Source organism: Oculina patagonica, chromosome 2 (genome assembly GCF_052425735.1).
Source record: "Oculina patagonica isolate OP01 chromosome 2, crgOcupat, whole genome shotgun sequence".
Lineage (NCBI taxonomy): Eukaryota > Metazoa > Cnidaria > Anthozoa > Scleractinia > Oculinidae > Oculina > Oculina patagonica.
Genome location: NC_135759.1, coordinates 18035000 through 18049124, shown reverse-complemented (window position 1 = coordinate 18049124; position 14125 = coordinate 18035000). Strand labels below are relative to the sequence as shown.

The window sequence follows — 14125 nt, the reverse complement described above, 5'->3', positions numbered from 1 at the left end:
TCATGAAATATATATCGCCTCAATGAACTTCACTCCCCTTAAAGATAGAGGTGCTATGCCACCAAACAACTTGTGTTTACAATTAGGTCAGTACAAGTCAAATTAGTTTACCTTCAGTTAAATGAAAGGACCACCTGAAAAGCTGCAGTCAGTTTCCTGTAAGATCCCTTTGATACATTGCAAGTGTAACAAAAAGAAAAGGAAAAGATAGTGGGTAAGTTTACTTTATCAGAAAAAAATAATTGCATTTAGATCTAACACTTATAAGTCAGTCAGTGGAGTTGGAACGCGTTTGTGTTGAGAAAACCTGTTAAAATTAGGTTTCAAAATCTTTCCTTCTTTCTTGAGGACACTAATATTGAAACATTTTCCCAATCTTTTATGAAATCACAAACAAAGTACCAAACTACCACATATCGCCTACTGATTCTCTAAAAAAATGGGTAGAAATCACATTTTAGGAAAAACGTTACAAAACTTGTATGTATCAGCCTTCTACTAAAGGGCTAGACTTTTAATACGATAACTAGCTTCTGAGGCAGTGGGCAAGATGCGACTTTTAATAGACAAGAACTGGAAACGAATCCTTTTCAGTCATAAACGTTTCATTCCTTTGAATATTATAATAATTGAAGACAACTAAGATTCAAGAAAAAAGGAACATGTTTCGGATGTTACAATTAACATTCACCTTCAAATATCGGGGACTGATTCTCTTATCAGAGGGAGTACTAATCAGAAGGGAAAACGTTAAAAAAACTTGTATGTATCAGGCTTCTAGTAAATGGTTTGAGTTTTAATAAGATCACTAGCTTCTAAGGCAGTGGCAGGATTTCGTTTCTAATAGAAAAAAGAGCTGGAAACGAATCATTTTCAGCCATAAAGTTTTCATTGTTTTAATTTAGAAGAAAACTAAGATTCAAGAATAAACATCTTTCGGTTGTGAACAATGTGAACTAAATAAACATATAAATTATGTATTGCTCAAAGATATTAACAGTTAAAAGTGATAGTGTGTTACGTACTTGCAGTAAGAGGAAACTTAAAGTTTACACAGAATGACTAAACCATTTACATTGACAATTTTGGTCTGACATTGGATTACTGTGGGTGAACTGGCTCAGTCATTCACTTACTCAACCCCTCTGCTCACTCGGGAGTAGCAAATGGCCGCAACCAACCCACACCATCTGCAGCTTTCCGAGGATTTCTCGCATTTCAATGGTACCCACTTACAAAACCTGCCAACCCTCGTGTAAGATTTTAAACCAGCTTTCCCCCGATCCACCGTTCAACACCGCCAACGTTTTCACCAAAATACACTTATGTACAGGATTGAACGCAAATATTGTTTAATAAGTACTTCATGTTTGACTGGGTAATTCGATGTTTTCACTGAGTTACATCATTTTTGACGTAATCATGATTGTTTAGGTGAGCTTTTATAAATAAGGACACTTTTTAATGCCTATCATAAACAGCGTGCAACCTCATAAACGTTCAATCCTGGACATAAGTTGCATGTGATCGGTTAATTTATTTATTTTATCGTATGTCGTTGAAAAGTGGTGTGCAACAAATGCAGACTGCAGACCGGCAGACTTGTTGAATGTTTTGAAGTATATATCATGTTACCATTACAATTATTGAAAACTTATCTTAAACAGTACTGTTTAAGATAAGTTCTCAATACAGTGGAACCCCGATATAACGATATGCCAAGGGAGCAGTAAAATTATATCGTTATATCGAGGAATCGTTATATCGAAACTCCCGATATAACGATATGGTCATAAAATAGCCGAAAATATCGTTATATCGGGGTAAACCTAGTCAAAGATACTGAAACTAAGAGAACTATTGAATGACAAGGAGGATAAAGAGGATAAAGTTGATAAAGAGGCTTAGAACACAGTATTACTTTCGTATATAATCGTACAAAGCTGTGCCAGAAACGTTAGAGATTACTCGATTACTGTAAGGTTATTGTGTTAAATTTAGTGTTTTGCTTAAATTGTGACTGAGTACTGATAATATCGTTATATCGGGGAAGATTTTACGTTCGGTCCGCTTTATTCTCATCGTTATATCGGGAATATCGTTATATCGAAGATCGTTATATCGGGGTCCTGTCCCATACATTTTACTGTAACTTTTGCCGGAACATAGAATATTCATCGTTATATCGGGAATATCGTTATATCGAGGATCGTTATATCGGGGTTCCACTGTAACTAGTCTAACCTGAGTGTTATTCAGGCAACCGACATGGAAGTTTGCAAGTCTGCAGTCTGCATTTGTCGCACACCGGTTGAAAAGCAGGATAAGCGTGAAAATTAAACGGTTTGAAGGCATGTTGGGTGAAACGTCTAAAACGTTTCGAAATGTGCGAAACGGTTTTGTGCAGGATAACAACTGAAAAGCTACACTAGCCTCCAAAAATTAAGCCAACTGTTCTGTTAATCCTTAAGTTTCTTTTTTGCAGATTGCGTTGTACTGAGCTTCGCCTGTCCATAATTATTAGCCATGTATGTCCGGCTTTTGGTGTTGTTCACTTGCCTCGCGATTACATTCAGAGGATTTTGTAAAGCCACTGTAATCGATCCTAGCGCCCCTAGTGCTCCTAGCGCCTCTGACCAAAGCGGAACCACGGAGTTGGGAAAAGCGATATATCTTCGAGGGACCAACCTACTGGGGGACTTTCAGGAACGCGAAACAGCCATATTCGAGCCTTTCCCTTCTGAATGCTTCAACAGGGTAGACAAGAACTTTAAGTCCTCAAGTAGTCACTTCGAACATTATGCAAACACCAAGGCCTTTTACTCGACAGTGGGCACTCAATCTGGTTTGGATCCCTCGTTACAATCCTCGTATACTTTGAGTGCCACCCTGAAAGTTGCAACAAAAAGCAACAGCTCAGAGATTTCCAAGGTGAGTGGCACCTCATTAATCGTTATGGCATTAAAAGAAAAGATAATGGTGAAAAGAGGCTGTTTAGACGGCGACGAGACATCGACTTTGAAGAAACGCTTTGTGGAAGATTTAGAACGATTGCCGGTAAAAATTGAAAATCCATGGCAAAGGAATTCGTGGAAACCATATCGCACTTTCCTGAAGGAATACGGTTCCCATGTTGTTACGTCCGTCACGCTTGGAACCAGCCTTAAACAAATGACATTTGCGGAGAGTTCTAAAGCTTACACTGAACGAGATTTTCAAGTGAAGAGTTGTGCCGAGTTCGCAGGTCCGGTAGCTTTTGGAAACCTTGACGTCTCTGCATGTTCAGATGTGAGTAAGGAGGAATTGTCTAATGCCAGTAAAATGAGCACGAACAATCATCTGATCATTAGAGGAGGAAGCAAAGAAACCCGCAATAGGCTGTTGCACGAGAGGTCGAAAGAATTGATTGAGCAGCTCATGAATGAGGCCACTGATTCAGCCTCGTCTGTCCAGCACACGTTCAGAGCGATCTGGGATATTCTTCAAAGCATTTTTGAGGTAGGATCTCTCAACCACATCAGGGCTGTAAACCTAGAGCAGTACTACCTCGGCTTCTTGAATTATGGTTGTTCCTACATAACAAGCGGAGGAGTGGACATTCAGAAATTCGACCACACCAAGGGCTCCAACGAAATGTACCCAGAATACGAGTGCTCTCTGGCTAAAGAGGGTTGCCACAGCGACAAAGATTGCCATTTTAGAACCATGTGGTGTTCCTGTCGAGGGGAATCGTGCGTTCGCTACAAGTCTGTTGAACAAGATACAGGTGAGGTACCCTGTTTTGTGAGTCAAATGAGACTATTAGCTATGAGTCATGAGTCAGTGAGTCAAGGTGATTTCTACATAATTGAAGTAGGTTATTATCTATTGAACCACGGTTTTGGACACGGCTTGTTCCACTCCGGTTTGCTTGCCGTTAGTTCCACTCTCAGGTTTGCTTGTGGCTAGTTCCACTCTAGTTTGCTTGCGTGCGGTTAGCTTTAATATGTTTGTAAGGGCAGCGCTATTTTCAAATAAATAAATAATAATAATGATAATAGATAAATAAATAAATATTTCTTCAAAGAGTAGGCTCCAGTCACATGGAGTGGTTTTCAGGGAGGTCTTCAAATGAAACTAATTACAAGGTTAAAAATCAAATAAAAATATAAAATTACAAGTATAATGTTCTGTGAAATTTTAAAAGAATAATGTTCCAAAGATTTTTTCAATATAAAGCTGAAAGTACTTTGCTATTTAAAAGTTCTTAATTTTCTTTTTAAAATGTCACAGGGCATACGTCATTTAAAGCAATCTGGCAATGATAACCAATCGATGGTACATTTGTAGCTGGTGATTCTCTTTCCCAAGTCAGTTCTTATTTTTGGGAATCTTGTTTCTCTCCAATTTCAGGATTGATTCATTTACTCATTTGACACATAAAAACTCTACTCTTGATACAGGTGTCTCCAAGCAAACAGCATACGCCAACACCCATGCAAATTGGGCGTGGAAAGGTTGTAGTTGGACAGTCCACGGTCTTCACTGTGTTTGCAAAAATAAAAATCGCGAGTCGCGGAATGTCGTGTGGTCTTTGCCCAGCAGGGATTTAGTCGTACAGGACGCACCTCACCATGGAGCTAATCACAAGGCTAAGGATTCAGCTCCAGTTGAACCAAAAAAAAATAAGAGAAAAATGTAATCTTCCACATACATATCGTTATTAGTCACTGAGGCCATAAGTAAGAGAACAACAACCAATTAAAACATCGGCCAGTTGAACAAAATTGAAACATGTTAAAGAAGTATTATTTTAATGATTAGAATTAAAAAGTGCATCGACGCAAGAGTCGTTCTTGAAGAGAAAGTACCAAGTGTATTGTTCTGGAAAAAGTAATATTGTATAGTCCAGTCCAGTCCAGTTGCAATGCAGTGCAGTGCGGTTCACTGCAATGCATTGCACAAGACGTGTCCAAATGTAGTGTAGCCAGAACGTTTACTGCAGGCGAACACTGCACGAAAGAATTGTCATCTTACACCAAGTCATCAACAATGACCGTCAAGTCGACCGCGGTCAAACGACAGAAATACACAAAAAAAAAAAACAGGAAAAGTACTTCAAAGATAACTGGAGGCTTTAATATCACAGTTCAAAGTTGGATACATAACCGGTATTCTGACGATTTACAAAGTTTTTTTGAGCTTTACTAAAAAAGTTCTAGGTGTTTGAAAAAAGCGATATGCGGACCTTTTGGGCGCCATTTGTCAAAGCATTTTGGTTCGGATGCGGAACATTAAAAAAGTAAAAACACTCGTTTACCTTGGTGAATGGGAATATGTTTACACTCAGCAGCTATTTTATCGCTCCTTGCTCATACTATAGCTAACACTTCACTACGAACGAAATTTCCCAAAATAGAAGAAAAGCTGCCTGAGACGTTTGACCGCGGTGAAACCGTCAAGTTGGTCACATGAGATGCACGTGACCGACGGTCCGAATGCGAAAAATGTTGTGTTACCGGTTAACTTTCATTGCAAATTACTACTCCGCCTGTTATAAGATTTTGAATCTTTGTAGACTCCAATTCCCCAGACCAAGAATAGGGCCTTTTCTTTTTCCCTTTTCCCATTTCGATGAGAGATTAACATCCGATGGTGATGAACTTTTTTTTTTTGCTTTTTCGCATCCGTTCAAACTATACATAAAATCTCTCACCACGATAATGACCAACTCATTCAGCCACACTGTCTCATGGTTATAAGTCGGGATGCGCTATATTTTCTGACACGCTGTTCGCACATTGTTATATTTGTATGATACGTTTCCATTGTTTCATTTTATTTATTGCTTTCAATTAGATATTGGGCAATGTTTTTTGTCTTTATCTTATAGTGTGTTAGTTTGGGAACTACCCGGAAGAGAAATAATTGGAATATCAGTGTCGAATTAAACGCTTGGATTTATTCTTATTCCAAAAAGATTACATTCTCATTCGGAAAAATCACAAATTAAACGAAAGCGCCCTTAAGCATTCATTTAACCTTTCACCTGCCGCGAGGTAAATTTATGGCCGAAAATCCAGTTTACTTGATGAATTCTTGTATATAAACAACTGTGTTCGGGAATATAATTAACTTGACGTATATTAATTTAAAGTGAGTCTTGTTTTATTTCAAACTGCTCTTTGGTTCGCACCCCATGATTAACGCAGGAGCTGAATGCATTGAGTTGTTTTAAATGTGTTGTTTTTAAACGGAGAAGAACTGCTCACTGATTTTAGATACCTTAATTTCACTTTGTCGGTCACGCCAAGTTTCATACATGTTTTCCTGTGTACTTAATTTCACGAATTTAATTTACGAAACCGTATCCCGCAAGCGTTTATATTTCCGCGATTTCACGAAAAACACAATATTGAATGCCAATTTTGGTAATTTTGATCGAAAAAAATCGTAAACTTTCACACAGTGCCGCCATTTTTATGGTGTCCGACTGTCGCAAAAAGATGATCCTAAATTTTGCAATTCGCGAATCAATTATGTACAAGCTAAACAGTAAGGGAATCAAAGGCTCTTCGAGCCCTCGGTTTCGTGAGTGGCGTCCTCGCTTGTTTTCAAGCGTTCAAGAAGTCGGTCCCTTCCCTTTCTTTTTTCTTGTGCGTCATGTCCTCCGCGCGCCTTTTTCCCTTCCTTTGGCTCGCGGTCCTTTCACATTCCCCCCTCCGTCCGCGTACACTCCCCCCCGGGGCGCGTCCCCTCCGGAGGTGACACGGTGACGCGCACGACGTGCTACGCATGGCTTAGTCACCGCGTACATGTCGCAGTTCTCCGGGGGTCGTGCTTTCTTCATTACATTCACTTTTCCCTTGTGTCCTGCATCTTGTGCTCTCGCTCGTGCGCTCTTTCTGTCCGCGTTTTCGCGAAAGGGGCGCGCTCGGACACAGGAGTCGCAAACACGTGCATGAGTTGTGTTCATGCGTCTGGTCGTGGTCATGTGCCTGCTCGGGCTCGTTGAGCGTTCTTCTCTTTTCACGGGATAGTGTGTTCCTCTTGTGTTGTGATTCGTTCTCCCTGGGGACGAACGGGTTGAGAATAATTTGTTTTGTTGATGCTTGCGTTAGCCTTCCATCCCGTTTCTCGTTTTGATAAACGGTTTGATATCAGTCGAGTGAGTGGTGGGGTGTTCGAGTGAGAAATGCGGCCCATAACATAACTATTACCATTCGGTAAAAAAAACAAGGTAAGGCTGCTAGGGAACGGGTAAGGATTTAACACTAATGATTAAAAACTGTCAATCATGGTCATCTCAAAATATCTTTTTCATTAAGAAAACTGATCGTTTATTCGGATTTACTTCATGGGTTATGAAGTAACATCCAATCAAAACAACTTGTTTCTTTTAAACAAATGAAAATTGACCTGAATAGCTTCATGGGGATTTCCGAATAACTAATTTGTAAGAAAACAATTACAGAATTACAGGGAACACTTTTGGATGCAATAAGTCATAGAATAACCTCAAACAACTGCATAAATTTTACTGTTTCAAAGACAGGATCAAGTACCTATCAGAGCTTCATTGACTTTTGGACATTTCTCGGCAGTGACGAGGATTTCGTAAAAAAAATCGGTGGGAGCGATTTGTTATGAGCTCAAACAATACGGCTTCAGGTGTTATGGATAATTTGGAAAATTCAGAAGGGTCAAAAACTCCGCTGTTAATTGGTTTAACCAATTTAGTCGTTGGCGTCTTAGCAGTGTCAGGAAATTTTCTCCTGTGTGTGACAATTTACAAAGACCCTTATCGAAGCCTGAGAAGCACAGCAAGTTATTTGGTGGTGAATCTGGCAGTTGCTGACTTTCTCACGGGTCTGATAACCGAACCCTTGTACGCAGCTTTCGAAATAAGCAACTTCATGGGAAAAGAGTTAAATATATTATATGTTATTGGAGAATCAACGGCGTACGTATTCGTAAACGCTTCGATTTTGTCCATTCTTACCTTGGCTTTGGATAGGTACATTGCAGTAAAATACCCCTTATCGCATGGGCAAAAAATGGATCGCAACAGAATCTTGACTATTATAGTTTTAGTGTGGACTTACTCCCTGCTATTCAGCGTGCTTCGCTTCATGGGTGTACCGCAAGATGTATTTTACTGGCTTGATTTACATGTAAACTATACCTTGTTTGGAGTAATCCTGATCGGGCTATACGTGTCTATTTATTGTACGATCAAACGTCAACTGGCACAATCACTGCGAACACAAGGGTATAACAGCGAAACAAGAAGACAGCCAATCCACAACGAGATTGAAACTAAAATTAAGTCAGAGAGAAAAATGACAAGAACTGTGTTCCTTCTTCTGTTGGTGGCTATCGCTTGTATGCTACCATTGTACATAATGCTTCATGTAGAACTACTCTGTGAGTCCTGCATGGAGGTACCAGTGGTAAAAACCGTGAGCAAGCTCTCCGAGCCTATTCTGTTCTTAAACTCTGGACTAAACCCTTTTCTTTATGCATGGACAATTCCAAAATACCGCCAAGCTTTGAAACAAACACTTCGTACGTGGCGTTTGTGTTCGAGGAAAAGAAAATCAAACAAACAAAGAAAAACAACCCCAGGTCCGTCCAGGTTTGCATTTGGCATTCATAATCAAGGGATGGCTGACGGAGTATCGACGCTGTCAAATTCGAACCCGATTCAGCTGATGGAAATAAATGTAAAAAGGAATAACAGTTTTTAAAACGCACGCGCTTTAGGCCTCACTTAGAATTAACAGCTGACCATAACTATCTCAAATTACAAGCATAAGGCGACTCGATACTGACAACTGAAATTGTACGAAATTACCAGGCGTATAATTGGTTCACGCACTGGCCGATATTTTGCCTTTCTATATAATTTAATGAGGTCAGCCATTGTACCGGACGTTAACAGGACATGAACTGCTTAAAAATACCAACTTGTCAGTCTGGTTACTAAGGTATCTCATTCGGGTTACTTATTCGCAATATCAACAACAACAACAACAACAACAACCATTATATTTGCCAAGCAATAGAAATAATTACAGCATAACAAAAATTAGCTAAGATGGGCAAAAAAAATCTTTTTGAGACTGATTTCTTGCACATTTTTTTTCTGTGGAGCTTGGTATTAGTATAAGCAAGTGAAAGTGGTATAACGTAGGTACTAAGAAGAAAAGGGGAAAACTTGCATTCTGATATCTTTTTAAGATATATTGTTTAAAGCCTAACTACGAGCTTAAGGTTTGTTAATAAAGCTAGTAGAAGATAAGTAGTAAGAATTGGAATTTTCAGTAAGCAAGATCTGTAACTTGATGGCTTACTGACATTATATTGTTTGGGAGAGAGACTAAATGGTCATGAGTAAATGTTGACGGATGAAGGACCCATTTAAAAGATGATAAAGAATACAAGCTCGCTAACATAATTGAGAAGTTGGTCGCTGTGAGAGGGTGACTTCTGGATTCACGGCATTTTTTATCAGTAGTACGGCTCTCAACGACTTCCTGAACATTTTATGTCTCCACGCATATATAAATGGGTTCACTGCGCAGTTCAGGTATACCACAGGCTCAGACATTTTGCTCATAGCCAGGAGGACCACGTTTGTCTGGCACGTGGTACAGAACAGATACACGTGCATGTAGATGTAATAGGGCAATAGACAGAGATAACACGCCGCTAAAATGATTAAAAATGTCCGTATTATTTTCGCATCACTGATCATTTGCTTTCTTTGGTCAACACACCGAGGGGTTGGGTCAGCCATGCCTACTCTTTGATTCCTGGCAACGACAGATCGTCGATATATGAGTACAAGAAAAACAGTCAAAGCAAACAGGCTTCCAGTGACATGGATGTGAAGGTCCAGTAGATAATAAGTAGTATCAGGCACACCCATATAACGCCAGAAACTGAATAGTATGGAATAAGCCCATAATGTTGCAATGATGCCTCCTGCAGCTCTCCTCGTCATGACGTTGCGATAGCGAATGGGTATCTTCAATGCCAAGAATCGGTCAATGACCAGCACTACTACGGTACAGAGAGAAACATTAACAGTGATGTATGAGGCATGATCACCGGCCGTTAGAGCGGTCTCGTATTCTCGGGCTTGATAGTAGCCAAAGTTATAAGCAGTGTACAGAGGATCCACGATGGAGCCGGTTAAGAAATCTGCTACCGCCAAATTAGCTACGAAGAGCATCGGTGAGGTACGGAAGCATTTAAGTGGGTCCTTGTACATGGCTAAGCACAGGATGCCATTTCCAACAACAGTTATGACTGAGATGATAAGAAGGGAAATAGCTGAGATAAGCGACAATGTGACCTCGATATCATGTTGGGAAGGGTCATTATGAGTTTCATTCGCTAACGTGAAGTTGTTCATTTCAGCAACTTTAATCTTTGAGAACTGAAAATAAAAAAGGAAATATCGTTCAATTCAGCGCCGACAGCTCCTTCGTAGAAAGGTAGCATTGCTGTAACGTAGAAATCATTATGAAAAGAACGGACGACCAGACAACTGCATAATTCGCTCAGTGACTTTTTATATATCCTCTGACAACTTTGGAATAAAATTATAAGTCAAATATTTTTTTTCTTCGACAGGCAATATAATCACGCAGTATTAACGACAAATCCTCTTAATCATTTTATATTTCAAAGTTGTGTTTTAAGTTTTGTTCTGTCAGTTCTGTAGCAATAATTTATTATGTGCAGTCTGTAAAATGGCTATAAATTTACCTTGTTCTCCGAGGGTCTGGTAAGTAATCGAACTTTTCAATCAGTAAGCCAACCACGCGAACGGAATGAACGGATCAACGCACAACCTGATACGAACGGAATCTGGTCCAGAACTGATTTTGATAACATCTTCACCAATATGAAGATGTAACTGGCTTTGTTCTTCCCTTATCGCTTCCTTATCCAATTTGCGCTGAAACACTCACATGTTTCAGATATCAGTATAAACACACATGATTGATATGTAAATTATTTAAGTTTTCAATTTGCAGATTGTCAATCAGTACCGAATAATTTCAAAAGCGAGATGATGTTGATCCATGAAATTCATGTGCGTTCTGCTTTTAATTTTGCTGTTATCTCTGAATATTTTTCTTTGAAGTGTTTCCGGCGATTTCAGAATGCGTATTAATTCTGCGTTTTACTGCACTCTGACTTTGTACGTGATGTATGTAACCTTATTAGTGTCCCATATCTAACTCACATCTACGTAATATAACATGAAATGCTTTATTCGTGTTGCGGATGTTTGGATTTGGAAAACACAGATCAGAACACTCAAACTTATTTATTTATAAAGATTAAAACTACTTTTTAGTTATATAAAATCGTCAGCATAATCGAGTCGTTAAACCGTCAGATAGGTGACTGTTATGGCAATGCCTAAATCGTACAACCACTCGCCGACGGCATAAATCCATCAAATTTTAATTCGTGCCGTTTTCCCCTTAATTTTGTTTTACATCAGTCAGACAAAATTGTACTCTTGTAAGGGACCGTTTCAACAGCACGTTTTCACAGAAATTTTGGCTACGTGATGCCATAGGCAACTTGATCGAAAGTTAATCAGTGATTCAATTCAACTGCCTAGCTTTATTAGTGTCGCGGATGTTTGGACTTGGAAATAAATAATCAGAACTGTTTATTTATAAAAAGGAAAAGTATAAGTTATAAAAAAAAATAAATTTTACGCGAATTAGAATTTTAAAATCGTCTCTTACAATTCATTTAATTCAGACGGACCCGAAGGGACCACAAAAAGTATGCATATCTTAAGGCGTCTGCGGGCGTTCCAATAATGGAGTTCGACTTTATTTAATGAATAGATAAACGAAGCCAGTTTTTTCACTACTCTTCATTGATGGCATCGTTTTTTACCGTTTCTGTTCAAACGCGACGCATTAACAAGTTCCTTTTTGCTCTCCATGAAAAGTGCACTTATAACTGTCAATGTGGGGAGTTCCCATAGTTATAAAGGAATCAGATGACACAAAACTATTGCTAGACGTCATCACGTCAAAATACAACCAGCCATAAATTCAGAATATTTCGTTTCTTTTCTTGTATTTATCTGCCTTTCTTGACTTAAGCAAATAAGCAAATGATAAATATTAAAACTGTCGCACCAAATTTTCATATGAGAAAGTAAGCCCTAATGCGTGTTTGCACGCGCGTATTCGGCTATATTTACTGTTATTTTTAAGTTTTGACATCTACATCACCTACGTTTTTAATCACGGAATTGGTTTTGTGAAGTGCATTTGCAGCTGTATATACGTGAATGCGTGCTGTTTTGAATAATCCCTTTTAACTGAAGACTTATTTTGAGCACGTTGCTTAAGCCTGGTTTTCACTAGCGACGCAAGCACAAGCGCAAGCACAAGCGCGATCACGCAAAATGGACAAATTTTGATCCTTGGGCTTGTGCTTGCCGCAAGCACAAGCATAAGCATCTAAAGGCAATGCGCTTGTGCTTTTGTACAGTCAAAGCCGTTTTCACGGAGAAATAAGAGCTGTTATCCTTGCGCTTGTGCTTGGGCTTGTGCTTGCGTCGCTAGTGAAAACCAGGCTTTAGTTCAGTTCATTTTGTATTCATAAGCGCGATACCCCAAGCTACCATTTATCGAATCAAAGTGTGTTTGCTTAAAGGGACACTCTCACCAGTTTCACTTCAAAAACTCAAAAGCCTAAAGACACATGGAAACTACTAATAGTGGTCCAGTTTTTGTTATTGTGAAGCCATCGAGAACTATAGATCTCAACTTGAAAGTCAGGCTGTTTTTTTTTTTAAGTTTCCGTCCCTTCTTCCTTCAACTTTATATCTCCCTCTTGATGTACTAGGTGCATTTCCTGTACGAGAAGACCTATTCTACTTTTTGCTGAAAAGCATTAAAATCCCCGTGACAGTGTCCCTTTATGCCCGTTAAAATATTTTTAGACACACGCACGTGTGTACATGAAGCAAGTTTTCAAGGGAAAACTGCATCATGGCAATGTTGAAACGTTAACTGACAGAACTTCAATGTCCGTTTGCAGAATTGAGGGTCCCTTATACTTTTTACGTGAAGCGTGATCGGGGCTTTTTTATTTTTCCGTAAAACGCGATTCAAGCTTTTATTTTTTCATGATTCCCAATCTTAAGATCTTTCCACGTGCACGTGAACATATTTTTTGACTTAAGGTCGCGGGGGACAGCTTAGGTTCATCATTATGCATTTATTTAAAGCGTATGCACGAAGTGCAACGACTGACATCGACAACTTTACGACGAGATATTTGCATAAAAATATGAGCACGCGCGCGTGATTTGATGTTGAAAACGCATTGTTCTCACCATAAAAGCGTGGAATATAATTACCATAATTACCATTTGGAAACCGTGTTTTGATCGGGACACCTTCGGAAATCTCAAAGTTTGGACTTTTCCGACAATTTTGTGGCAGAGAATTCATCACGGATATAGAACTTCATGACCTGCCACTGCAGAGAGGCAAACTAGGAATACTGTAGTGTGTCATAACAGAAGCGGAATTTTAAAAGAGCGCTTTTAGAAAGAGATAGAAAGCATTAAATTCAAATTTGCGCATTTAAACCATCATAACTTGCTGGCAAACTTTAAATTAAAAAATCCGCTTCTGTTATGACACACTAGAGGTGCTGACTGATCAGTTATCGACAAGATCACAGTGTGCTGTCTCCTAATCGATCCACAAACTCTGCCACAAAATCATGTTTCTCCCAATTTGTCACTTACGAAGCTATATCACCGCCGTCAAGTGAAATCTTCCAAATAAACGATGACATTCATAATATTCCATCATTTCTTTACGTCTCTGTAAAATGTGAGCTTAATCGCACCCATAACAGCCGAGAAATAAGCGTTTTAAAAGATGCAGGTCAAGCAAAATTTCGCCTAATGAATTTATTCATACCGTAGGTATCCCCCGCGACCTTAAACGTGACCGGTGAACGAAGAGTTGACTTAGACGTGATTCGTGTTTTGCGTGACTTAATTTCTGATGTTATTTATTTTCAGCTTTGTCAAGCTTTGTGATTGTGTTTTAAACAGGTCATGAAACAGCTAAAG

The 14125-nt window shown here is 39.1% G+C and overlaps 3 protein-coding genes across 3 annotated transcripts; 2 read left to right on the top strand and 1 right to left on the bottom strand.

Annotated features, from left to right (window-relative positions):
• Positions 1 to 2511: 2511 nt before the first annotated feature.
• Positions 2512 to 4832, top strand: LOC144641816 (DELTA-alicitoxin-Pse2b-like). Its single transcript, XM_078500839.1, has 2 exons — positions 2512 to 3766; positions 4443 to 4832. The coding sequence occupies exons 1-2, from the start codon at positions 2527 to 2529 to the stop codon at positions 4679 to 4681; spliced, it is 1479 nt and encodes a 492-aa protein (XP_078356965.1). The 5' UTR covers positions 2512 to 2526; the 3' UTR covers positions 4682 to 4832.
• Positions 4833 to 7655: 2823 nt separating this feature from the next.
• On the top strand, positions 7656 to 9288 carry LOC144642193 (adenosine receptor A2a-like). The gene has a single exon (XM_078501177.1). It carries the CDS (start codon positions 7656 to 7658, stop codon positions 8727 to 8729), a length of 1074 nt encoding a protein of 357 aa, XP_078357303.1. The 3' UTR covers positions 8730 to 9288.
• LOC144643338 (adenosine receptor A1-like) lies at positions 9262 to 10944 on the bottom strand. The gene is made up of 2 exons (XM_078502551.1): positions 10759 to 10944; positions 9262 to 10426 (listed from the first exon to the last, which is right to left on the bottom strand). The coding sequence occupies exon 2, from the start codon at positions 10400 to 10402 to the stop codon at positions 9431 to 9433; it is 972 nt and encodes a 323-aa protein (XP_078358677.1). The 5' UTR covers positions 10403 to 10426; positions 10759 to 10944; the 3' UTR covers positions 9262 to 9430.
• Between the last annotated feature and the right edge of the window lie 3181 nt (positions 10945 to 14125).